This window comes from Lepidochelys olivacea, assembly GCF_965140295.1.
Source record: "Lepidochelys olivacea isolate rLepOli2 genome assembly, chromosome: 6".
Classification (NCBI taxonomy): domain Eukaryota; kingdom Metazoa; phylum Chordata; order Testudines; family Cheloniidae; genus Lepidochelys; species Lepidochelys olivacea.
In genome coordinates this window covers 124,182,863-124,207,619 of record NC_140416.1, presented here as the reverse complement: position 1 = coordinate 124,207,619, position 24,757 = coordinate 124,182,863, and the positions used below count along the sequence as shown (strand labels likewise).

Below are 24,757 nucleotides of genomic sequence, written 5' to 3'. Positions count from 1 at the left end.
CTCTATGCTGGTTTCAAAGGAGACTAGGCAAATATTTAAGGTACATACTTATTTTTAAACTGTCAAAGCAAGTGTAGAATAAAACATACATATTTTACCATAAAGGAGAAAAAAACTGCTCAAGAAAGAGGTCTTCTATATCTGTGTCTCAGAAGTAGATCCTGACTTAAAAAAAATAGACCAGCACAAGGTAAAAAACAAAATTCTCAGAAGAAGCACATAATTTTGAATATGTACTTAAAGTTTAAATATAAAATATATCCACTTTGAATATCTTTTAATTGCATCTCCACTTCTAGTTTTCGATCTTGCAGGTTAACTCAAACACACAGTATATTATGAATCCTTAATTATTCTAAGAAACTAACACTGACATTTTTTCCTGTAAAATTTATTTACAAAATTTACCAGTCTTTTGCATTGACATTTAAATATGAATAATCTAACACACAATAAAATAAATCCATAAGCATATGAAACACTCAAATTAGTTCTGCAATATGTTGGAACAGAATGTTTGACTTCTTCATGCAGTCTTTCAGAAATTCAGAGATCTTGAAGTTTGCTGAAAATATTAAAAACAGTATTTAATTTGTATAACATACATCATTGTTTCCTGAAACCAATTCACTTACCATTATGCTCTTTCATACCTGAAAGGTTTAATAAAGTCTCAAATATTTGAACAGATTTACTGCCTTTTAGTGGGGTATTTTCTATCTTCTGGTCAAAGTTGTGTGAACAATTCTATTATAGACTCCCTTATTTTATATCAGCCATTTAAAAAAAAAATCTAGACAGACTTATTAACTGAATCACAGAGTTCAATTTAATACAAGAAATACTTTTCACATTTCTTATAAGCTTCTATTGTAATGGATTCAAACTGAAGCAGATCTCATCACAACAGTAACCTACTATACGAAGCTTTCTATTTCCAGTACATTTTGACTGGCCTTTTTTCCAATCGCTGTCCAGACCAGATGAAGTTTACAGGTGTAAAATACTGAAAATCTAAAACTAACCCACAATCACTTGTTGACTAGATCATGATCCCAAGCATGTCAGAGAAAATTGCACTGGGATTTAATTAGCTCTAGTTACAACAACAACAAAACTATATTAGAAACACATTGTTACAGCAAAACAGGACACTGCATGGAGGAAGAAGCAAATGTTTTCCAAGATCTAGGCACAATATAGCATCACCTCCACTGAGGGTGCCAGATATCCGTTTTTTGACCAGAAAGTCCATTTGAAAGGGGACATGTACAGTGTCTTGTCAGATGTGCTGACTGGACACCAAAAGTCCAATTACTGGGGAGGGGTGTAGGTGGGAAGGAGCACCAGGTCATCAACCTGTGCCAGCCACTGCTCAACTGGGGCCAACTCCTACCTGCATCTCCTGGGCAGGCAGCCTCCCTGTCAGGGGCTGCAGTTCTCTTCCCAGTGCAGGAGCAGAGGGAGCCCAGCTGGGGGGGCAGGGCATGGGGGAAGAGGCAGGACTGGGGGAGGTTCCGGCACTCCTGCTGTAGTGTCCGGTTTTCAGAAATTAGAAAAAGTTGGCAACCCTAACCTCCATAAGTTAATTACTTTCTTTCAGCATTGCAGTTGGGCTTGAGGTACTGAAAAGCATAAGGTACTCTCTTTTTTTTTTCCCTCTACTTCCTGATTTTATTATTTTATCACCTAAATTTTTACTATAATTTGTAAATTTATTATTTTTATTGTAGGGATTCAGGACCCTGACTACACACATTTATGTATAAAGTAATAATAAAGTATAAGTCAAAAATTACATGTTAGTTATTGGAACATTTGCATCCAGATACTGTTAAGATATTGTTGCATTTAATAAATAAATAAACAAATACAAATTCATGGTAGTGGAAAATGGCCAGTTCCTGCCCTGAGGTTTGTGTACTTCACTCCCATTAGCTTCAATGGGAGCGGCATGTTTGTTTCTGAAGGCAAAATCTGAACTTTGCTTCATTGTCCTTAAGTACGCTATGTATGGGTACAAGTATGCTATGTTTGGGGTAACGAGAGATGATGATCTTTTGTCTATATCATTAAATATTCCTGTTCATTCTGAGAAGAAAGCCAGCAGAAAGTGGTTATGTTAATCATTTGTTAATAACATCGGGTCCTGAAGCTATTTACCTGTCTTCTACTGTTTTGTTGGAGGGATAGAACACCTTGAAAGAAAATCCACTTCTTGGAAAAGAACCCTATAATGAAAAATATACCAAACTTGTGTCAGCAGCTTGTAGTGTTATTATGCAAAGAACAAAGTGTAACTGCTTTCTTTTTGTCTGTTAACCATACAGTAGTTTCCCTTCTATATTTGGCCTACTACGAATACTTAGAATAATTTAATTGAATAAATTCAATTTTAAAGATATTATACAATTCTCTGCTTATTGGTGATGTAGTGTCCTTATTTTGGTAAAGCATAAAGAAAATCTTACAGGATTTATGCAAACGCAGTCAGTATTAGTAACAGTGAAAGGATCATATTTATCTGCAGTGACGATCAGATCTGGCACGGGGTACACTCTCAAGGAGTAATCATATGCCCAAAATACAGGGCTGACATAAAGTGGAAGTGGAGTCAGATGTCCTTGTGATAAGATAGTCTTTACAAACTGCAAGACAAAAATAAAAGAATAATGAAATGTTCAATCAACCGAAATTCATGTTTGCCATAATTATTTACCAATTCTCCATCTTAAAAGCAACTCAGAGATGCTTATAGTTTTCATGTATTTCTCCTCTCTTGTTTTTTAATCAGTGACACTTGCAGAAAAGCACGTGTTTGTGAAAAGAGTATCTATTTCTGCTTATGTCTCACTAGAAGTCCTAATCCTGTCTGCACCACAACAACTAATTGTGAGGTCTCAGTTACAATCTCAAGAACAGTAAGATTAATGAACACATATATATAGTCAAATCAGAATTATTCCACGGATCATACTGAGTTTGAAGGACCACCAACCGCTGTTAATGGAAGCATTACATGCATATGACTCTATGGTTCCACTGATATTAATGAAGATCTGAATATGCCATAAAGTCAATATGAGGACAAGGTTTTCCCCTCCCATTAAATTGCTTTAAGGAGGCAGACTGAAAAGGAGGAGGGCACTATGGGTACAATGCAACACAGCTCTCAGAGGGAAAATGCTGTGGAGTCATGCAGAAAGCATCCTTGCGGACACATACAATAGGAGGGAGAAAGGTGTTTTTGTCATTAATATAGAAAGTAAAGATTTGTGGCATGCGTGCACGCACAAAATGAAGATTTGTAAATTTCTGTTCTTGACTGGGTTGCTCTTGACACTAAAAGGCTCCACTGTTGTGTGACGCAGTAAGGGAAGGAAACCTCAGAGACAAATAGGTGCCAAGCTGTACAAGCCTTGGGTACCACAAACAAACAAAAAAGCAATATAAACTCAGCCACCATTCTGACCCCTGGAATATCAAGGCACAACAGGATATATTGTTCTAAACCTTTTATTAAGAAGTCAGAATTACTTGGCACAATGGCTATTACTGGCAACATACACACCCAGACCACTGGTTGCTAGAAAGTTCCAAACTTGTGCATTTAGATCAGGGGTAGGCAACCTATGGCACACGTGCTGATTTTCAGTGGCAGTCACAATGCTTGGGTCCTGGCTACCGGTCCCGAGGGCTCCGCTGCCAGCCGGGGAGCTGGCCTCACTCAGCCTGTCCGCTGGCCTCACTCAGCCTGCTGCTGGCCCTGGGTCACCTGGCCACCGGCCGCCAGCCCACTGCCAGCCGGGGTTCCATCTACCGGCCCCCTCATCCCGCTGCTGGGCCCAGGTCCCAGCCACCAGTCCGGGGGGCTCCGCTGCCGGCCTGGGGTTCCATCCGCCAGCCCTGCTCAGCCCGCTGCCAGCCCCAGGTCCCAGCCCCCAGTCTGAGGTACCGGCCCCCTGCCAGCCAAGGTTCCGGCCACCGGCCCCGCTCAGCCTGCTGCCAGCCACGGCCACCGGTCCGGGGGTCTCTGCTGCTGGCCTGCGGTCCTGGCTGCTGGCCCGGGGCTCTGCTGCCGCCCCCAGCTGTGGCCCTCTGGCCCCAGCCTGGGGCAGTAAGGGGTACAGACAGGGTCAAGGGGCGCAGCGCAGCATGGCTCACATGGATTCTTATTATTGGCACGCAAAACTTTAAATTAGAGTCAATAAATGAATACTCGGCACACCACTTCTGAAAGGTTGCCAACCCCTGATATAGATGCATGGGCCCCAGCAATGGAATCCAGAGAGACGAGGACTCAGAGAACTCTTAATGCTGCCAGTTTGTGTTAAATCTTCAGTTATTTTACTATAGAACTTACTTCTGAAGTAGTAACATATGCACTGAACTCTTTTTACAATACTGTCCTCAGTCATCAAACATTCTATTATGAGGTTTTGTTATAGTGAGGTAAGTGATACAGAACTATAAAACACTGTAAATCAAGGAGATCTTAACAAGAAATTTTGGGCACTGTAGCCAATTATTATTTTTAGTATTCATATATCATGCAATATGATAATCAATATGTTATACTATATGTTCATTGTATGTTAATTAGAGTTGATCTGTAGGATGATTAATCAGTATTTAGAGGAACCAAGTATTAGTTTAATGATTAAGACAAGCTGAAATGCAAGACCTGTAGGCTGAAGCCTGCAAGATTTTAGCTTAACTATTTTAGGCCTTGGAGACAAGAAATTATTGTGCAAGACAGTGACCGAGAAATAACCCAAGAGATGATGGGAAAAAGAGGCATTAATTGGTAACATTGCAAAAAGTACAGCTAGGAAGATTAAAATTAAATCATAAAATTCTGAAACAACAAATAGTCTCTTAACATGTGCCCTAACTGCAGACAAAGGTGGTATGTCAATATTGACGAGAACCTACCCAGCCTTTAAAATTTGGGGTGCCTTGTGTTTTCAGGAGACACAAATCAATAAGAGAGAGAGGGTTGACACTTATGGACATGCACAGAATGTAGGTATAAATGGATTCAGAGTATAAAAGGGTTGTCCAGAGCAGGGAAATTGGGCTTCCTACGGGAAACTCCAGCAGGAATCACTCTTATATTGATAGTCAATCCATGAGAGGGCCATCAGATGGTATCGCCATCTAGGAGGATGTGAGTATGTCTGTAGGTATAACTAGTTCATTATACGTGTCCATAGAAATTTTATATGTTGTGACATTTACAGCTTTGTTGGTAACTTTAATAAAACTACTAAAAGATAGATGCTCTTGTAATTGTACGTGTTATTTGCCTATGGTTTCATGTGTTCCTACGAACTCTAAATCTAGAGCTAACAGAGGTGACTCTATTGAACTGGAGACTGTAGCCACAGAGCCAAACCCACTGAGGTATGATTAACATTAAATAGAATAAAAGGCTACATCATCCTCTTAACTTACGTGGTTAGGAATATCCAAGTTGGTGCTAGGAAAGCGGACGCAGTTTCTGCACATTTTATTTACTAAATCTTCACGAAAGATGATTATTTCTTGTGTGCAGTACTGAACCCTGAATAGAAAATACCGAATGAAATTTTAATTTTCCTGGCATTGGAATGAAGTAATAAATGTTATGAAAGCCTGGAAAAATATTTCAATGTCAATCTCTTCCCTATTGTTTATATCTACAAAAATTGAAGATAAATTGCAATTAAAACCACTCTCTCCAAATCCTGACATCACGCCTCCCTTCCTCTCAAATAGAAAAGTAAACATATTGGATCCGAGCTGTCTTTGTTTATATTTCTGCTACTGAACTTTTAGGTGAGGGAAGAATATAAGATAATTGCACACTATGTACAGATAGTGATTTTAAAGGACACAAACTTATTTATTCCTCAATAAATAACAAGTAGAAGAGGTTACAAGGTAAAATGTACCTTTTACTGCTAATGTTTAAAACTAATTTCCCTCTAATATATTTACTGTAGCTATCACACATTTTAAGAATGTTACTTCTACACACAAACTGGTCACTCACTAAAACAATATGAAAAATAGCAATAAGTGTTTTGCATTCTCTGGTTACTATAAAAGTCACACATTTACCTGCAAGGATTTGTAGTGAAAACTGAAAATGGCACCTGCTGTCTGAATTCACTAGTGATGTTGTCGGCTAGTGGTGGCCTACAACAAAGAGTAACATTGCAGAAGATTTGTATGCTCTTTAGCAATATTGTACTAGAAAGTTCTTAAAATTAGAAAAACTCTGTAGCAAACTTGCCTTGGCAAAATTGAACCAGGACCAGGATCTTCAGGGCCAGGAACAAACACAAATCGACTGCTATAAACAATTTAATGCATAACTTATGTTTAATATAATCATAATTCCAATTATCTAAATTTAAGTTACATATTATGACTCAAACTACAAAGATGCTTAAGTAATGTTACTCTATGGGTACCCATTCAGCTGACCAGCGCCAGTAATTTGAGAACAGTTATTACAAATTCAGAGCATCAGAAGATGGAGAGGATGAGCCTGGCTACCCCTGCCTTTCCCTCAAATCCATCTAGTAGTAGTATTTATTTGTATGACCATAGGAGCCTTCACAGACTAGGGCCCCATTGTGGTAGGTGCTGTACAAACACAAAACGAACCTGTGCTCAGAGAGCTTACATCAAAGTATAAGATGAGACAACAAATGAACAAACAGACAAGTGAGCACAAGGGAACAATAAGAATATGGGTCAGCATGATTGGCAATGGTATCAGCAAAGCAGTGGCCTAACCACTGTCACTTTTGCAGGCATCACAGCAAAGGAGAGTTTTAAACAGGGTTTTGTAGGGAGTATCAGCCCCACAGCCATGGAAGGAGGCTTTGAAAGATCCACAGAAACAGGAACAACGTAGTGCAGAGAGATCATTTACAGGAGCTCCCCTTCTACTAGTTTGCTCCTAAAATAATGGCTGTGGAAAGCTGTCTGGGGGAGAGGTGGAAAGGAAGTGCATCTGTATCAAGCCAATATTTCAGATGAAGCTTTCTGGGGCTTGCACAGCTTGAAGGCCTGCTGTTGCTTCCAGCAGTGTAAAATCTTACATTTGAATTTATAAAATCCAACTTAGGCCCTGATCTTGCACTGGGCACCAGGCAGGCACAGAAGTTCACCCGAATAGCACTCTGGCAAGATCAGGGACTATAACTAGTATACATGAAAACAGTTCCAGAGCTGGAGAATTGGTCTAACCTTTGTTCAACGAACAGTTGCTCACATTACACAGCTATCACAGGCTGGATCCAAACCTTACACAACTCCAAAAATAATAACAATATGACCTTGTTTCAACCCTGTGGCATGGTACTGTGAACAGCTACACAATCATAGCTGACCCATAGTAATTAATAAAGTATTTAAAAGTCATTAGCACAACTATTCTGTTAACTTTTTCACATAACAAACATAACTTTACCATTATGTAGCATTTTGATACATACCTTTTATGAATGCTGGGGTATTCACATATTATGTCAGCAAGAGCCTTGAGGGAATCTGAAGTCAGAAAAAAATGCATTTAAAGATTTCTTATGACATTACCTGTCTGGACACTAAAATTATGTACTTCATGAACTATTCATACATTTTAATATGTCTAAAATACTGTCTCTCCTAAAACATTAAAAATGTTATAGAAGTGAAAAAGTATATATTTTAATCAGTATTTGTTGCCCATTTAATGTACAATAAATATCTGACTACAAAGACTTTCATACCTTTTAGGGATTGAATTTGATTTTTTCCATATGGTGCAGATGAAAAATTTCCACAAAAGAAAAAGCAAGTTGGAGGCACAGAGGAGTAACCTGGGAAAGATACATGAATATTACACTCAGTATTACTTTGTACTTTAGGATTCTTCACTGATGAACAGCTCACCCATAACTATTTAGAGGGGAACAGGATTGAGATGCAACATCTCATTTACAGGGAATTCTCTGTTATCTGCAGCAATAACAACACAAGGTCTGCTCCAGCTCCAGACTTCAGTAGGAGCAGAAAAGGCCAATAGTTAGTATTTCCACACAAAAGCAATCAAATCACACCGGATTAATTAAAAATGAATACACTGCAATTTTAAAAATACCTACTTTCCCTATACAATAGTAAAAAGGACAGATACATCTTACAGATACTGTAAGGGTGTGTATACATGTTCCAAAGTTTGTGTGCGCAAACACACGCCTCTCTCTGCACTAAAAAGTAATTCCAACACACTGCAGCATACTTACTTATTATTTCTTTAGATTGTTAATTAGAGGTACCTCTCTAAACAGTCTAAGAGTCTCTGACAAATATTTTAAATACAACAAATCACAAAAAGAAACAGCAACCCGATAACACAAAATATTAGTAAGTAATAAGACAAATTTAAATAACCAAAATAAACCAAATTCCCAATAAAAATTAACAAGAACAAGTACTGAGGCTTTCATATATATCTCTGATTTACATCCCAATTTTTGAAATTATTCTATTCCAGGCTCAAGTTTTGTTCCACTGGCTTAAAATGCAATTGATAAATGAAGCATCTAACAAAAGGTTTTATGTAAAAAAAATTAAACTCCTAACCAATGTCTCTATTCTGATATTTCTCCCAAATATTACTATATGTTTTTAAAAAGCGTGCCATAAATAAAACTCTTATTTGACCTAATTTTTGAAATAGTAAATCTATTACATGCATCCTAGATAGTAGGATACTTAACTGATCAAGATCCCTTTATTACTTTATCATATGCAATCTTAGATCTGTTTAAGTCACTTCTTGTCAACCTTTGTCAAAATAATTAATTAGTTTCCATAACGTAATACTAGGATAGAGTTTGATAATTTGTCTCCCATTTTCCATAAATTAACAGTAATTTCCCACCTATGATTTTGTTTTTTCCACCTCCTCTGCTTTGGATAGAATGCAAATGATTGAATACATTTTGTTCCAAAGGTATTTTGGAACACCAAGAAGCAACTCATGGATCACTCAGACATTTGCTGTACAAGAGCTGTCAACATTACTAATGTAATATGTGAGGGGAAAAAGCAGTGCATATTTTAAAAATAAATCATAGCATGTTCTTACTGCTAAAACCAGCAATAGCACAAGAGGGAGTATTAGATTCCAATAAAGTAAAGGATTTCTTAAAAAAAAAAAAAAAAAAAGCCAAGGAAGAAACAAGGCAAACATTCTTGTCATGTCACATCACATAACATAGCTACAATTCAAAACAATATTGTTACTAAATGAAATATAGAGAGGTATCTGAGCTTACAACTTTTTGCAAAAACACAATGCAAATCCATTTTAAAAACTGTTAGAGAGGGGTCCAAATTAGAAAAATAATACAAGCCATGAATCAGCGCTGCAACCACTTGAAGAAAGACTGACTTTTCATCAGAACTGGGCATAGGTTTGGCAGGGTTCTAAACATAATAAGATGTGCCCCACTCCGCCCCAACTCCTTCTCTAAATGTAAGGTTATTCAGTCATGTGTTCATGCCGAAATTGGCATGTGGCTAGTGACTATTATGCTGCTGCCCGAGCTTTTCTCAGCATCTGCTTAACAGTGACAGATTAGTTGTCATATCACAACTTGAGGAAAACTCCTTTTTTGGCAAAAGAACCTATTTTAAGTCATAAACCCAACCAAACTGCTTAAACATTCTTCAACATAAGGATCAGCTAAAAAGGCAAATAACACTGCACCTACCTGAAAACATAGTGTGAAGCTTTTCTAACACTTCCACTTGGTCCAGCCAAACATCAGAAACAAAAACAAACATGGCATCTTCATTTTCATCCTCCAGTTGTTTCAGTTTTGCAGAAGCTTTTACTGAAGTTGAAGAAGGCCCTCCAAAAAAATTTATGTTCCCATAATATGCCCTACAAAATTAAAAACAATATTTTGTCATTCTTCAGGTTTTTATTTCTTTTAACATGTTTACTGCTGTAGTACTTAAGGGCCACTCAAGAGTGGGACCCCACTGTGCTAGGCATTGTACAGAGTAGTAGATGGTCCCTGCCCTTAAGAGCTTACAATCTAAATATACCAGGCAGACTCAGGATGGGAAAGGGGTAGAACACACAAGCAGAGTGAACAATGTGGTAGCAGCAAACAGCATCTTAGTTCCACAATTTAATTTAATTAATTTATTTATTTTGGGTGAGTTTACCGTAGGAGTGGATCAGCTAAATGGAAAGAAAAGGGCAGGAGAGAAGAGGGTATTGGGCAGATGTGGAGTGAAGGTGAGGTGAAGAGACAGTGAAGGAGGAGTCAGGGGAATGGAAGGGTCAGAGCAAAAAAGTAAATCAGTACAGGGCAGAGAAAGTACAGTCAAACTGTAGAAAGTACTTTGAATGTCCAGAGATCTAAAAGGTCCCTGCTTTGGCTTCTTCCACCCCTGCCAGCTCGAATCTCTAGCTGGCTCCTCTCTGCATTCCACACTGGGGACACCACCTGGGGCCTAACGCCCTGCACAGTTCTGGATTCAGAAGGCTGCTGGGGGAAAGGGTGGGCCCAGCTGTTTGCCATTTTATCCCTTACTTCCCCCTCCACTCCCTCCTACTGTGCAGCAGTCCCTAGTTTGGCTGCTTCTGCCTCTACTTGTTGGAGTTTCTGCCTGGAGTCTCTGGTTAACCCCTTTTTCTTCCCAAATCATTTCTGGCTATGACCCATTTTCCCAATTAATATGAACTTTTATTATGAAAATTTTTTGCTAACTGAAAATTAGACAAGATGACATTCAGTATCTATATGGGGGATGGGGGGGTCAAAGAGGGGTGAAGACAGAAAAAGCAGTCATCCAGACATTAAGCATGGGCTTTGACTTGCTAAACTTCAACACGGTCTCATTGGTGTCTTGATCCTGGGTTCTCCTTCACATTCATCCTCACAGCAATCCTTGCATCCCATTTCCTCATTCCCATGCAGTAGTTTCCCTATCTCCATCTAACAACGGCTTATATTATCATCAATATTAATGCACAAAAGGCCCAATCCAAAGCCCGTTAACCACTGGGACACTTTCCACTGACACAGTGGGGTTTGCATCAGGCTCAAGTGGATCAGCAAGATATAAAAGTCAATGCAACGTTTTTAAGAAAGGAAAGCACACCGTTGATGTTCTACAAATAACAAACAATAGTAGTACTTTGAATGGTGTAACAAAATATGAGAAGACAGAATGAAGTCATTTTTATACCTAGTGGTAGCAGAAGGCTCAGTGGGTGGAAATCCAAAAGCATTCACGTGGAATACTTGATCCTCATACCAGCCTAGGAAGTTTAATCCCCACCCCACAGAAATACATTTTAGTAAATTGAACATATCTTTAACGCTGTATTTTATACTAACATTGTTCCAATTTTATAAAAAGCAAAAGCAGAAAAATATGAAAATGACACTACTTCCATCCTTTCTTATTTATTTTTCATTTAGTTAATTATGAAATCTTTAAAACATTATGTATTACCATAAAACAAGAAATTGTTCATATTATTTAGATTATATTATATTATGCATGTTGGAATTATTTATATATTATAAAATAAAGTGCTAACAATAAGAAAAATTGTCCACCTGAACTTATGCCAACATAGACACTAAAAGCCCCAAGTCTGCACTTAGATACATGTGCTCAAATTTACTGCTGTGTGTAGTCCCATCACAGTGTTTGCAGGGTTAGCACCTTACTAACAAGATAAAACATTTTGCAATCTGAAAATAATGTATTGGCCTCATTAAATTATTTTCTAGTCCCACACCGACGTTGCCACTGTTTCCTTTCCCTAGTTTAATTATATTTTTCTTCATGCACATTCTGTCCACACAAACTGAACACCCAATCTTGAGAGGTGCTAAGCACTGTTGGGTCCCACAAATTTCACTGGAAAAAGAGTACTCAGAACCTCTCAGGGGTGAAACCCATAAGACAGCGATTGGCTGTGAAAGATCCAAGCTCAGGGGCAAGAGTTTCAATCACACACCCAGTTCACAGACAAAACTCAGTAGCACAAATACTGACTTAAATCATTTGCTTCTTTATCCACCTCAAGAGGGTATATTGTTACAATAATGGTCCGAAGAGAAAGGATAACATTTTAAAAGTTGGCAAAAAATTTTGTTTTACCTTCTGCCAAAACAAAGCATGATTCAGTATATAGGCCACTGTGGAACTGGTGCAAAGCTGTTAAGGACAATGTTCTTGTTAGATGGGGATACTGAAAGAAATTCCTTTAAAATCTATTTTACAGGTGGTGTAGTAAGGCTGGTTGGTGGCAGTGTAAATGCATTACACGCTGAGTGAGAGTAAGGTGATCAACCTGGTAGTTGGCTGGATGGATAGCATGTTGAACAGGAACATCCCCCAACTCCAGACAGGTTTCCAAGAGGCAGAATACAAACCCCACTGCAACAAGCCTATCTCCATTACAACAAGCCCTTTCTGTGTCTTTGAGCTGAGGCAAACTCAGTTATTAGCATGGAAAAAAGTGGAGAACTGCAGTTGTGTATGTGTACTTTTAAAATGTAATCGTTCACCTTTTTAAAGTGTGAAATGATGCAGTTCTACAGTAATTTTTCTGAAAACCTCTTAAATCCCTAAGATTCTCAGAAAGGATATTGCTTTACTAAGGTCTAGCTGAACAACTCCTGTAGGATCTTCCAAGAAAAATTTCCCCTAAAAAGTTAAAAAAAAAAAAAAAAAATCAAAAGCATATCAAAACAATGTATACCTCTAGATCAACGGAGATTGTGCTATCACACTCCAGAGAGAAGCAATACAGAGCCCACACTATGGTCAGGGACCCTTTTGACCCCCAAATCAGAGCTGATAACAGGGTAAAAGCATCTCCATTCCCCATCTCCAGCAAGCACTGCATGTGGCTGCATACTGGGGAAGACATTATGGGAAAATGGGTTAACCCTTGTTCCTATATTGTTAGTACCTACTTATCCTTAGACACTGGTTCAGAGAATTCATGACTCCAGTGGCGATCACCCTTTGCTGGATTTTTGGACAACGGAGATCTCACACAAACTCCCAAACCATTCTTACAGAACGGATTACTCAGGCACCAAAAGGACCTATTGCTGGCTTCTTCATAACAAAAACAAAGATTTTCATTGTGCTGGTCCATGCCAAACAAACCAATTTCTAAAACCAACCCTCAACCTAACCACCTCTGATTTTAGCTAACAACTTACGTCAGTGATAGAACCAGATTATCATTAGGCACACTGTATATTTTTGACTTCAATCTTAATTTTTAACATGTTTCAGGGCATATAAAGGGAAAGCATTTGATACACTTATTAAAGAAAAATCATGTCAGATGTTTAAACTTTACAATTTCATCCTTTAACTGCAGAAGTTGTTTTGATTTTTATATCCTTCTTTATTGCAAGAGGTATATAAAAATGCACTGGCAAGTTCAGACATAACATTTCAGGATTTCAGTGGTTGAAGTTGGAACTCTCTAGAAACTGTCTGACTAACAGTCCAGATTTACAGGAAATTGAAGTTCTACAAAATTCTGTCCTTTGAAGAGAAAAATGCAGATCCCTTATGTATAAGTTATTGACTGTTCCTAAGAAAGTGTTCCGTATAAAAGACTGTTCCTGCAACATTGAAGTCAATGGGGGTTTTGCCATTGACTTAAATAGATGTAGGACCAGACCACAATTGAGATATTTAAGCCATATAATTTTTAAAAATATTGTATTGCTGAAAGCATGACAACTAAAAGACCCCACAATAAAATGTATCCTACCTCTTTTAGCTGTGTTATCATCCCAAGAACAATCACTTCCCCAACTTTAGCTGTATTGCCCAACAGTGTTTCTATTGTTTTAAGCTGGAATCAAAGAGTGTACTAGGTGAGATTTAAATTACACCTTCTATAAATCTGTTCTTAAGTAAGCAAGTTAAGTACCGCACAGTACATGATATAGTTTATATACATAAATTAGTTACAATATGATTCAGTTTTACTGGAAACTTGAGGATACATTTATGTGTCATATGCACCTGTGTATAGGGGGAAAAAGTTGATAATAATGGCTACTAGCTTAAAATTGTTCAGTGGGGGAAACAAAAATGGCAAAAATATGAGAAGTTTAATTTACAAATGGATTAAAATTAAACATACGGGCCAAATTTTGGCCCTGGAATACATTTTGTCAATGATAGTAACATACATTTATCAGCAGAACAGAATTTGAACCACAGAGCTAGCCCACAAGTCATTTGGTAACATCAGTCGCTTTTAAACTAAGAGGAATGGTTAGAAGGACTCAAGACAACACCTGGGTCTCCAGAGTTCTGGAAATGTGATGCAGCTGATACCAAAAGTCCTGTGCAAGGAAGGTGCAGTCTATATCACTACCAAGAAACCATATTTTATTGGGTCACAGATTGGCATTATACTCTAATCAGAAGAAGCAACCTTCTTAGTGTCAGCATATGCATTATGCACGCTCCTAGTGACAGGGGGGAGACATAGCAGTCAAGAAAGTAATATGCTAGTATAGAATTAAAAGGGATTTATTCCAACTCAATTTAGATCTATTTATTTTGCTCTTTCAAAGCCCTTGCAGTGCTTTGGATATGGAAATAAAGGAAGGGTCAGGACAGTGGATAACTGAAAGGCTACCATTTGGTACCTGAATTTCCCAACACACAGCACAAATAAGGATACTGAAAAAGAGAGCTTATTAGCAGTAGGCTGATGACTTTATTAGCTCTAAATTTGTGAATTTAGTGCTTATGAAAGTGAGGGATGGGGAAAATATCTCAAGCTTAATGGAGGCAGTGTGGGAAGGTTCTCTGCCAATGCACCTCAGCCAGACCTCTTCTCTTCCAGTTAAAAGCTGTTTTTGAGCAGCCCGCTAATTATGCTGAATTGTGCCAGATACAAGGATTTTGTGATGTAGAAAGAGACTAAGACAATAGCAAATATCTCATGTTCACTGGTTACGAAAGTCAGGATTAAACACTTGGGTATCAAGTAGGGAAATATTAATTAACTAACCCACACTGAGCATACACTTCTCCCCCACCCCAAGAAAATACCAATATTTTTACCTGGAATTTACTCCTGCTGTCATCAGGATGAGCACCAATCGCTGAAGGAGTAAACAACTCATGCCTATGAGTCCTCTAGAAAAATCGAGATTAATGTGATCTGGTTAAAAATGATCACCACCACCACCACAAAAAAAGAAAAGACGACTCACTACATACACACTATATGAAATGCTATTTTAAAATTCTCTTATTCAGTTTCAGCCAACATCTTTTGATTTGGAAACCACAATATTTTTTAACAAGAATTTACTTCCAAATAATAAACCATAAATAATACCTGGCAATAAAACAGAAGTTTAAGAGGTAACTTTTTAAAGCCATGAAAGAGGTCTTGTTATATATTATTTATAACAACATTGGTGTCTAGGCAGGGAAGAGGTCTCAGTGAGGGACCCATTGTACGAAGTGCTGTATACAAACATGTAGCGAAGAGGCAGTCCCTGCCCTAAAGATCTTACAATCTAAAAAGTTAAGCTCCTGCATTAATCTTTGAACGACAGTGCCTACGTTTACCAGGCAATGTTTTAAAAGTGAATGGCAAAGAGAATGAAGAAAAGTTTTCAGCTTTACAATGGTTTTGTTTCTTTTAATGACTTTTATGCACCCACTAACATGGCACTTGAACACCTGACCCAAAAATAAATGCAACAACAAATAAAACTGAACCCCAATCAGCAACTCAAACTGCTCCAACCCCATACCATCCCAGCATAGCACAAGCAATAACCCAACAAGTTCCACAGGCTAATAAATCCCTGACCAAAACAAAATGTGACTGGCACCTCTATTTTAAAATTAAAATAAAACAGCCTTCTGGAAAACCAAAAAGAGTGAGTTCCATAACCAAAGCCCCCTCTATTGAAAATGCCCTGCTTCCAGCAAACAGGAATGCACATCTCAAACTCTCAGAAGAAGTGCCTCAGTTTATTACAGATACCATGATATTGCATAGGAAAAGAGGAGGCATCTATGGTAATCAGATTCCACATGACCTGGAACTTCACAGATCAGAACCAACACCTTGAATTGCACCTAGTACACTTCATGGAACCCAGGGATCATGTGCTCACACCAACAAATTCTACTAATCAGACAGATGGCTGCATCTGCACCAACTAAAGCTTCCAAGTGGTCTTCTAGGGTAGCTCCCAATAGAGCACATAGCACAAATCTAACCAGGCAAAGACAAAAGTATGGATGGCTGTGAGGAGATTCTCCATCCAAAGGAAGAAAGCCGGAGCCTGGAATAGTACATTTTCTAAATGAAAAGATGACTAAATAAAATATCTTAGCAAACAAGGTGCCTCAAATATTACAGAAAGTATGGGTTTTTTGGTCTTTCAACTTGCCAGAGTCCCAGCCCACCCTATAGTAATGACACTACACTTAGTGAAGCACGGAGCCAGCCTACGTGAGAATTAAAGAGTCACACACATTCCTCCCTCACAAACATACATTTTTTTTAAAAAATGAACATTTAGTTCTTTTAAATTTTTAATGGTTTCTATTAAAAAAAGTCAGAGAAAAGTTTGGTGCATGCTACTCATTTGCAAAGTTTTTATTGTACCCACAAGGTACATAGTAAGACTATTAATAGAAAAGCCTTTCCAAACCTGTGCAATATACATCAATTAAGAAATAAATTCCATCTCCACCTCCCTCCCTAATCCCTCCTCCCGCAACATCTCCAAACTCTAGCAGTTTCCATTATGCATGTGATGTTGCCAGTGCGGCACTGCCTGCAGCATCACTTGAAGCAGTAGCTGGTAGTCCACAGTTTCAGTGGACCTTAAATTTTAAGGCTAAAATAGAATCTGTTTGGTGCATTCAGCATATAGTTCAAAAGTTGGTGTGTGATTCTTAATGTTATTCACAGATCACCTTTCAAACACGATAACAGATACATCAGAATCCATAATGCCATATAATTTCAAAGGATAGTCAATTCAATCTGTAACATATCCTGATTTTATAAGTTTACAACTGTGGCTCACACTAGCTGCTCAACTATAAATGCCTTACTATACATATATGTCTCTCTCAGAACATGAGATGATAGCATTAAACAAACCAAAACCTTTCTTTCACTCACCTGCTGCAAGATGGTGTAGCGCTCACGAAACAACTCTGCTTTATCCCTGGCAGTTCCAAATAAATTTGGTGCAGGATGGTTGGTCATTGATAGACTGGAAGAAAGTTAGTCACGATTTATTTATTTATTTTTAGAAAACAAAGACCCAATGATACTTTAATCTAAATCTCTATATAAGTAGGAAGCTACAAAGTCTTCAAAGCCATTGCGTATTTTATTTGGTCAGTGAGGGAGTTTTCTGCTAGGAATCCCATGTATTTATGTATACGGAAGATTACATTCATTTTGTCCCCTTTAACACCAGAGGAGTTTGTCACATCTTTCCAGCTGAGCAGCACTGGACACAACTCTGTTTCTTAAATGAATAAAGATATTATCCTTGTTCTGGCTTAGCAGCAAATCTTCACAGAACTCCCAGCTCCTGCCAACCTTGGAAGCTATAGACTGGGATTCAGAATGAAAAATCTACAGCAACCTTGCAGGATGCTTTAGATAGGCCAGCAGAATCATGAACAAAAGTTAAGAAAGGATTCTACTCTAAAGGAAAATAGGTGTAAATTCCTTCACACATAGATTACTGTGTGCTGCAACATAAGCAACTTGTCTATAGCGTTTACTACAAAATCAGACAAATAGGAAAAAAACACACACACTTTGTGAGGCATGAATTCCATCTCATCGAAAGGGATGGATCAAGTGCTATATGGACTTTTTCTGTCCCTCATCAAATACCATATAACAAAATGTTCAAACCAAAGAACTGATAGACAAATACATACAACTTAGGGCCACTATCATCACCAGCAGTACTGCATATATTGTACCAATCATCACAGGACAAAGATTACCTATTCTCACTCCATGCTACTGAAAGAGAAAGTCTTGACCCATGGCCCAGATGTAAATATATTTACCTGTCATTATTTACCATGACCTTAAAACAGAGTAACCTAATGAGTTCAACTAATTTTGTATAGAAGTTGTAAACCCTATTTAACAAAAAAACAACAACCCCCTCTCTCTCAAAAACAGTTTGTTATAATCAGTTTCCTAAAGGCAGTATGCCCACAACATACTCACTCTTGAATCACATATCATCCATCTTGAGACCAGCACACAATCCAAGAATGAAAGTTCGTAGATAGCAAATTTTAACCATATAATAATAAAGGCTTTGATACATGGACAATTAGTAATGTCATAAAAATAGCAGCTGAGACTTAAGAAATGGGAAGACTTACGGTAGAAACTTCTTCCTTTCTGAATTATAAACATAACGTGGAACATCAAAGGCCCCGATAATATTGAAAATGTGTTCTCTGAAACCACAATAGATTTAAAGCTTTATTTGAGAAAACAACTATTTCAAGGAAACAGCTAACTTCAGTGCTCCACAGAAACCTCGTTTTGAGTAAAAGAATGTCAACACACCCATTTTGTTAACTCTTTCATTCTTTTCCCCTCCAGTTCCCTCCCCGCACCTCTGACCGTTGTATCTGCATCTCATTTACGGAAAGTATTGTTTTTTAATTCTGTATGGAAATTAAAGAGAAAATAAATTATGTGCTCCTCTTTCTTTCTTTAACAAAAATTGCCAAATTTTTAAACAGAATTTGTCAAGATTATTTATTAATATGCACTGGTACCTAGTTTGAAATAAAATAGCTTTGGTACGGGTCAAGATAATTTTTAAAAAGTGGCTACTACGTATGCATGCTCCTTTTCATACCATTTCATGGAAGGGTTGTATGCCACTGAATTTATTGTTGATTCCCTTCCAACAATTAATCTAAGTTTTAATCCTTTTATTATAATTGTAACAGCTTCAGAGTTGATAAAAATTACAGCGTTGATTTGTAATGTCAGGACGTATTGAAGCTTACAGGCAGAAAACATCCATCATTGCCTAAGGGAGAAAATGCCTTCGTTACGGAACAACATGGCTCTCTGACGGATACTTTGTCTTTGAGTTTATCACAACAGAATTCAAGAGATACAGGAAGGGAGACTCTTTGGTCCACAGAGCTCTATTGACTTCAGAGGTACTCTGCACTAGGATCTACCCACACAGATTTCTCTTCAGGATTGAGACCTACATATGTGAGAGCAACTATGTGAAAAAACTACTTATGTTGTTACAGTTCTAACAAACTGGCAAAAGAGAAAGTATTCCAAGTCAGGTGGGGATATAACCTCATACCTGGGAACTATAGGGTTGCACCAGCTTATTGACTTTCTTAATCATTTATCTGCTTTAGTCAGTTTGTATTATAATCCCAATAAACACAATTTTAAATACATCCTTTCATATTATCTATGTGTGTGCGTATATCACACACACATAATACTCTCAGCAGCCCCAACAATGGGTCAGTTTTCAAAATTCAGTAACAGTCTAGTAAAAGCAAAGAGTAGAAAAGAGCATCATGAAATGTTTCAAGAACAAAAGATATCTTAAGAAATGCAGAATAATAATAAGATATTGATGAGTAATAATGGAAAAGAGAAAGTCCAACTGAAAATGCACAAAAATAAAGTTCATTCTCAAAAATATTTATTTCTATTTTTTGGCTGATATTCAGTATATAATATGTGTAACACAAAGCCATAGCATTTTAATTTAAGAATGTTAGATCCATATCACAATCCCTACAGGTCTATACTTGGGAAGCAAATTTCCTAAGAAAGAAGATTACTCAGTTTTAAATTAAATATCAGGAGACAAAAAACACGGAACAATTACTGTATGATTAGCATTGCAGAAAACATCGGACATTTATTCCCTAAGAAGAAATCAGTGAATGCACACTATCTAGCCATAAATTTCAAATAAAAATAAATTTGTATCACCATACATAGTTTCATCTAATGACTGGCTACACTCCTGGACTGCGGCTTCCACTGTGGCCCGTTCAATCATATTAGATGACACTGAAAAGAACGTTTCATAAGATTAAAACTATAGCCTATGGAAAATGACAAGTATTAAATTAAATATGTTTCAAATGTATAAGTAGGGGCATGGCGAGCAGATCGAGGGACGTGATCGTTCCCCTCTATTCGACATTGGTGAGGCCTCATCTGGAGTACTGTGTCCAGTTTTGGGCCCCACACTTCAAGAAGGATGTGGATAAATTGGAGAGAGTCCAGCAAAGGGCAACAAAAATGATTAGGGGACTGGAACACATGAGTTATGAGGAGAGGCTGAGGGAGCTGGGATTGTTTAGCCTGCAGAAGAGAAGAATGAGGGGGGATTTGATAGCTGCTTTCAACTACCTGAAAGGGGGTTCCAAAGAGGATGGCTCTAGACTGTTCTCAATGGTAGCAGATGACAGAACGAGGAGTAATGGTCTCAAGTTGCAGTGGGGGAGGTTTAGATTGGATATTAGGAAAAACTTTTTCACTAAGAGGGTGGTGAAACACTGGAATGCGTTACCTAGGGAGGTGGTAGAATCTCCTTCCTTAGAGGTTTTTAAGGTCAGGCTTGACAAAGCCCTGGCTGGGATGATTTAACTGGGAATTGGTCCTGCTTTGAGCAGGGGGTTGGACTAGATGACCTTCTGGGGTCCCTTCCAACCCTGATATTCTATGATTCTATGAAATATTTTACAAAAATGTTCAATATCCTCCTTCAAAGTGTCTCTTAAATATTCCTTACAAATCATTATATTTTCAGCAAATGACATATGGTACCCTAAATTTTCTATGGCAAATTTCTAAAGGCAGTTCATTAAATATATTTGCCAGAAAACGACATCTCTACACAAATCTTCATACTGTATCTGTAGTTAACTCAGAATTTAGAACAAGAGTATTATAGTTAATCCCTGTAAGCCTGCCAAAATAGCCTACAGAAGCTTCATATACTGCAGGTTCATTGTTCCAGAAGCTTTTTATTCAGGGTCATATTATTATTCAAATAGGTTAACACAGTCTGGACAGTCAGGAGAAGCAGGGCTGCCAGACTTCTGAAGTGGCAAAATTACACTGGTTTTTGATGAAGTGATAAACCTTAATATTTAGCAAAACAGGAAGTCAACAGTAAATATATGTAACATTCATCTATGTTCAAACAGCTTCACTAGAACAAACACCTTAGTGAGCTGTCAGTAGGTTTTTCTTTTTACAGACAACATTATAAAGGCAGGATTAATTTAGAAGGTTTACAAAAAAAAAGTTACTTACAAGGCTGTTTTTCAACAGCATCAATGATGTTTTCTATTACATCTTCAAGCTCTAATTCATTGACAGACTGAAGAGCTTCAGTAAGATATTTATTAGCTTCACTAATTGGAATGAAAAAATAAGTTAGCCAAGATAAGAAATTAATATTCAATAAATAAAATACATGCTTTATGTCCACTATTATAATATTGACACGTGCACACACAACTGCTGTAAGGCTTGTGGTTATTAGCGAGAAGGAGCATAGAAATAATTATCATGATCCCATTTAAATCAAATATGCTCGGAAATTAAAAAGTCCCAAGAATAGAATAATTAAGTATAAAGCAGCAGGCCTTGGTGATCTCAACAGATCCTACAGGCAGAATGTTCACTGTACAATCCAATGTCCTACCTTACTATGTGGGTTTTTAAGGAGAAGGCAAGACAAAGTTTGATCTATTCTAGAGGCCTCATCATCTTGGGGAGACTCTTATTATCTTGACACAGTGAAGTATGATGCTCTGAATATTATCCATGGAAACATTAAAAATAAAAGGGAGAGAAGATAGACATATAAAAGGGAAGGGAATGAAGGAAAAAAGGAGAGAAAACACAGGGAAAAATATTCCTTCCACTTGGACCAGAAACTCAAATTATTATATTCAAAATACCACCTACACGCTCCCACAGTTCTGGAGTTCCCACTCATCTGAAGGAAGCACTGAAAAGGAAGAATAGAAGCTCTCTTCTTACAAAAAAAATTTGACAGAGTAGTTTGAAGATGTGTATCTATAGACAGGGCTGTCAGATGACTTACACTGCCAGTATACCTACTATTTTGCAATAGAAAGGGGGAAAAAATCAATTTAAGAGATTATTTTTAAAAGCTATACAAAATTCCACTTAAAATAATTTTTTTCATCTATAGTGCTTCCCTAAAACTCAAAGTAAAGGCCAGTATTTAAAGAAAAGCAATTCTGTGATAAATGTCATCTAACTATTGATCAAAAATGACATTTTGGTCAACAGTCTGAACTTCAAAATATTTCACATTTAACCCCTGGGTACCAGGAGTTCTAAACTTAGAATCCTCAGAGATTTCAGTAATGTAGGACTGTAGGACACTGTCCAAAATAATTGTTTTTAAAAATTAAAAAAAAAAATTAATGCCCTGCATAATTGAACCCCCTGTTCAAGCCAAAAGAAAAAGAGAATCACTATTGTATTAAGTTCTCTAGAGGAAAAAATATGAGCAACAGAATCATATTATCAGTGAATAATGGAGAACCGAAATGAGGATATTAGTGGCTCGGGGCAAGTCTCCTGTTAGGCTTTGTCTACACTGGAACCTGAACGTCAAAACTATTGTAGTTCAGGGCGTTGAAAAAAAACACACACACCCCGAACGACAAAAGTTTGCTGACGAAAAGCGCAGATGTGAACAGTGCTTTGTCAGCGGGAGAGCTCTCCTGCCAACAAAGCTACTGCCACTCGTTGGGGGTGGAAATTTTTTTTTGTCAGTGGGAGAGCTCTCTCCTGCCAACAGACAGCAGCTACACTGCACACCTTTTAGCAGCACAGCTGTGTTGCTAAAAGATGCATAGTGTAGACATAATCTTAGATTCTTTCTAGACTAACCCTAGGCCTGCCCTCAAATCAGGCTGCCAGTGGTGTTGAGATGCACAGAATGCTCTACAAAGCCATGTTAATTTCCATGAGGAACCTACTTGAAAATAAACTCATTTCCTTTGCAATCATAGGCCCCAATTCTGAAAAAACTTAGGTATGTGATTGACTTTATGCACTTTGACTACTCATAGTGCACAAACTAAGCATGTGCCTAAATATCTGTAGGGCCTAAGTATTTGAGATTTAAACCATAGTAGTTAATATGTTTTATACTCACGTAAAGGGAGATCATAGGTCATAAATTTCATACACAAAGTTTATGATGAACTCTAATCTGTAGCAAGAACCTACTCCTATTCTCAAGGCTTTTATTTAGTAAGCCTGCCAGCTGGGTACTCTATTATTTCTGTTAAAATACTTCTAAGTGCAAGAGAAATAAAAGCCTGCCAGCTGGGTTGCAGGAACAGAAGTGACACCAGATATTATAAAGCTCCGACACCCAAAGCGTGTCTGGGGAGTGATAGCTGGACTTACTTTCTGAAGACAGTATTTAAAATGACAAAGGATTCCTTCAACCACTAGCAGGAAGAGTTTTAATTCTGTTCTAGTAAAACACCAAGAGAGGGGATTAAGGCCCAGATCCTCACAGGTATTTAGGCTCCTGACTTCCACAGATTTCATACCAAGTATTCTCATTACTGGGCAGAAGAGACATTGCACATTAAACTGCCTGATTGCTGCTGTCTCTCGCCTGGAGGGAAGTATTTCCCACCTCCCCAGACTCTTATATGGGCCCGTTCTCGCGGACTCGGAGCACCACTCAGGAGTATGTTTTGAGTACCAGTGTCTCCCACTGGTGATGGAGGACGGTGGGTCACCCGCGGGAGGGCCAGGCTCTCCCCACTTGGGGCGACCAGGGTCGGGAGGAGGAATAGGATGGCAGCTGCTTCCCCCCTCCGCCGCCTTGGGACGGGACGGGAGCGGGGCGGAGTGGCACTTGTCAGCCGCTCCCCCGGGCAGGGGAAGGGGGTGCTGCATGTCCCCGCCTCTCTGCCCGGGTTCGTGTGACATTGCCACTCCCCCCGCCCGCTCTGCGCCACCCCGGGCCCGGCTGCGGGCGGAGAGCAGGGCCCGGGCCCCAGGCCCCGAGCCAGCCGGCTACTCACGCTCGGAGCAGCAACCCGTGCATCTTGAAGGCAGAGCCCACTTTGCTCCTCAGCTTCTCGGCAGCCATCTTGAACCGTTGGCGCCACCGGCCGCCGGCCCCGCCTCTAGGGGCTGTCCCGGGCCTGTCCCCGGCCAATGGGGCGGCGGGCGCAAGGGCGCGCGTCCTCTTCGGCGGTCGGCTCTCAAGCTTTGCTCCAAGCTCCCCTCAGCTGGGGCCGGCGGCGGGCGTTGGTTAGCTCGGGCGGAGCGGGCAGGGCAGCGCTTGTAGGGAGGGTCATGCGGGAGAGCTGTCTCACAATCGCCTCCATTCCCAGCAGCAGCGGCAGCCCCAGGCCTTGGTCCCATTCTGGGAGGGGGGGACTCCTACATATCATCTGTGACACTGAGCCGTGGGAGTGGGGGAAGCATGAAGTTGCTGGGGCATCCCCAGATGTCCTCTAAAGTTTCCAAGGGGTTTAAAGAAAAGGAGGACTTGTGGCACCTTAGAGACGAACGAACTGGTTAGTCTCTAGGGTGCCACAAGTCCTCCTTTTCTTTCTGCGAATACAGACTAACAGGGCTGCT

At 38.8% G+C, this 24,757-nt stretch overlaps 1 protein-coding gene across 1 annotated transcript; it reads right to left on the bottom strand.

The window, feature by feature from the left end:
- Nucleotides 1-375: 375 nt before the first annotated feature.
- POLE2 (DNA polymerase epsilon 2, accessory subunit) lies at nucleotides 376-24,340 on the bottom strand. The gene is made up of 19 exons (XM_084632795.1): nucleotides 24,193-24,340; nucleotides 21,416-21,516; nucleotides 20,086-20,161; nucleotides 18,472-18,549; nucleotides 17,231-17,324; nucleotides 15,136-15,210; nucleotides 13,823-13,906; nucleotides 12,681-12,729; nucleotides 12,181-12,237; nucleotides 11,254-11,326; nucleotides 9,762-9,934; nucleotides 7,770-7,859; nucleotides 7,494-7,548; nucleotides 6,281-6,340; nucleotides 6,106-6,183; nucleotides 5,458-5,566; nucleotides 2,472-2,648; nucleotides 2,164-2,231; nucleotides 376-565 (listed from the first exon to the last, which is right to left on the bottom strand). The coding sequence occupies exons 1-19, from the start codon at nucleotides 24,258-24,260 to the stop codon at nucleotides 547-549; spliced, it is 1,584 nt and encodes a 527-aa protein (XP_084488921.1). The 5' UTR covers nucleotides 24,261-24,340; the 3' UTR covers nucleotides 376-546.
- Nucleotides 24,341-24,757: the final 417 nt, after the last annotated feature.

Excerpts from the sequence above, each read along its gene's own strand:
- POLE2 (XM_084632795.1), bottom strand. The coding sequence starts at position 24,260 with ATGGCTGCCGAGAAGCTGAGGAGCAAAGTGGGCTCTGCCTTCAAGATG. Across the intron at positions 20,162-21,415 it reads TGCTGTTGAAAAACAGCCTT|TGTCATCTAATATGATTGAA; the intron begins GTAAGTAACTTT and ends CGTTCTTTTCAG. Across the intron at positions 18,550-20,085 it reads CAGTCATTAGATGAAACTAT|AGAACACATTTTCAATATTA; the intron begins GTATGGTGATAC and ends TTGTGGTTTCAG.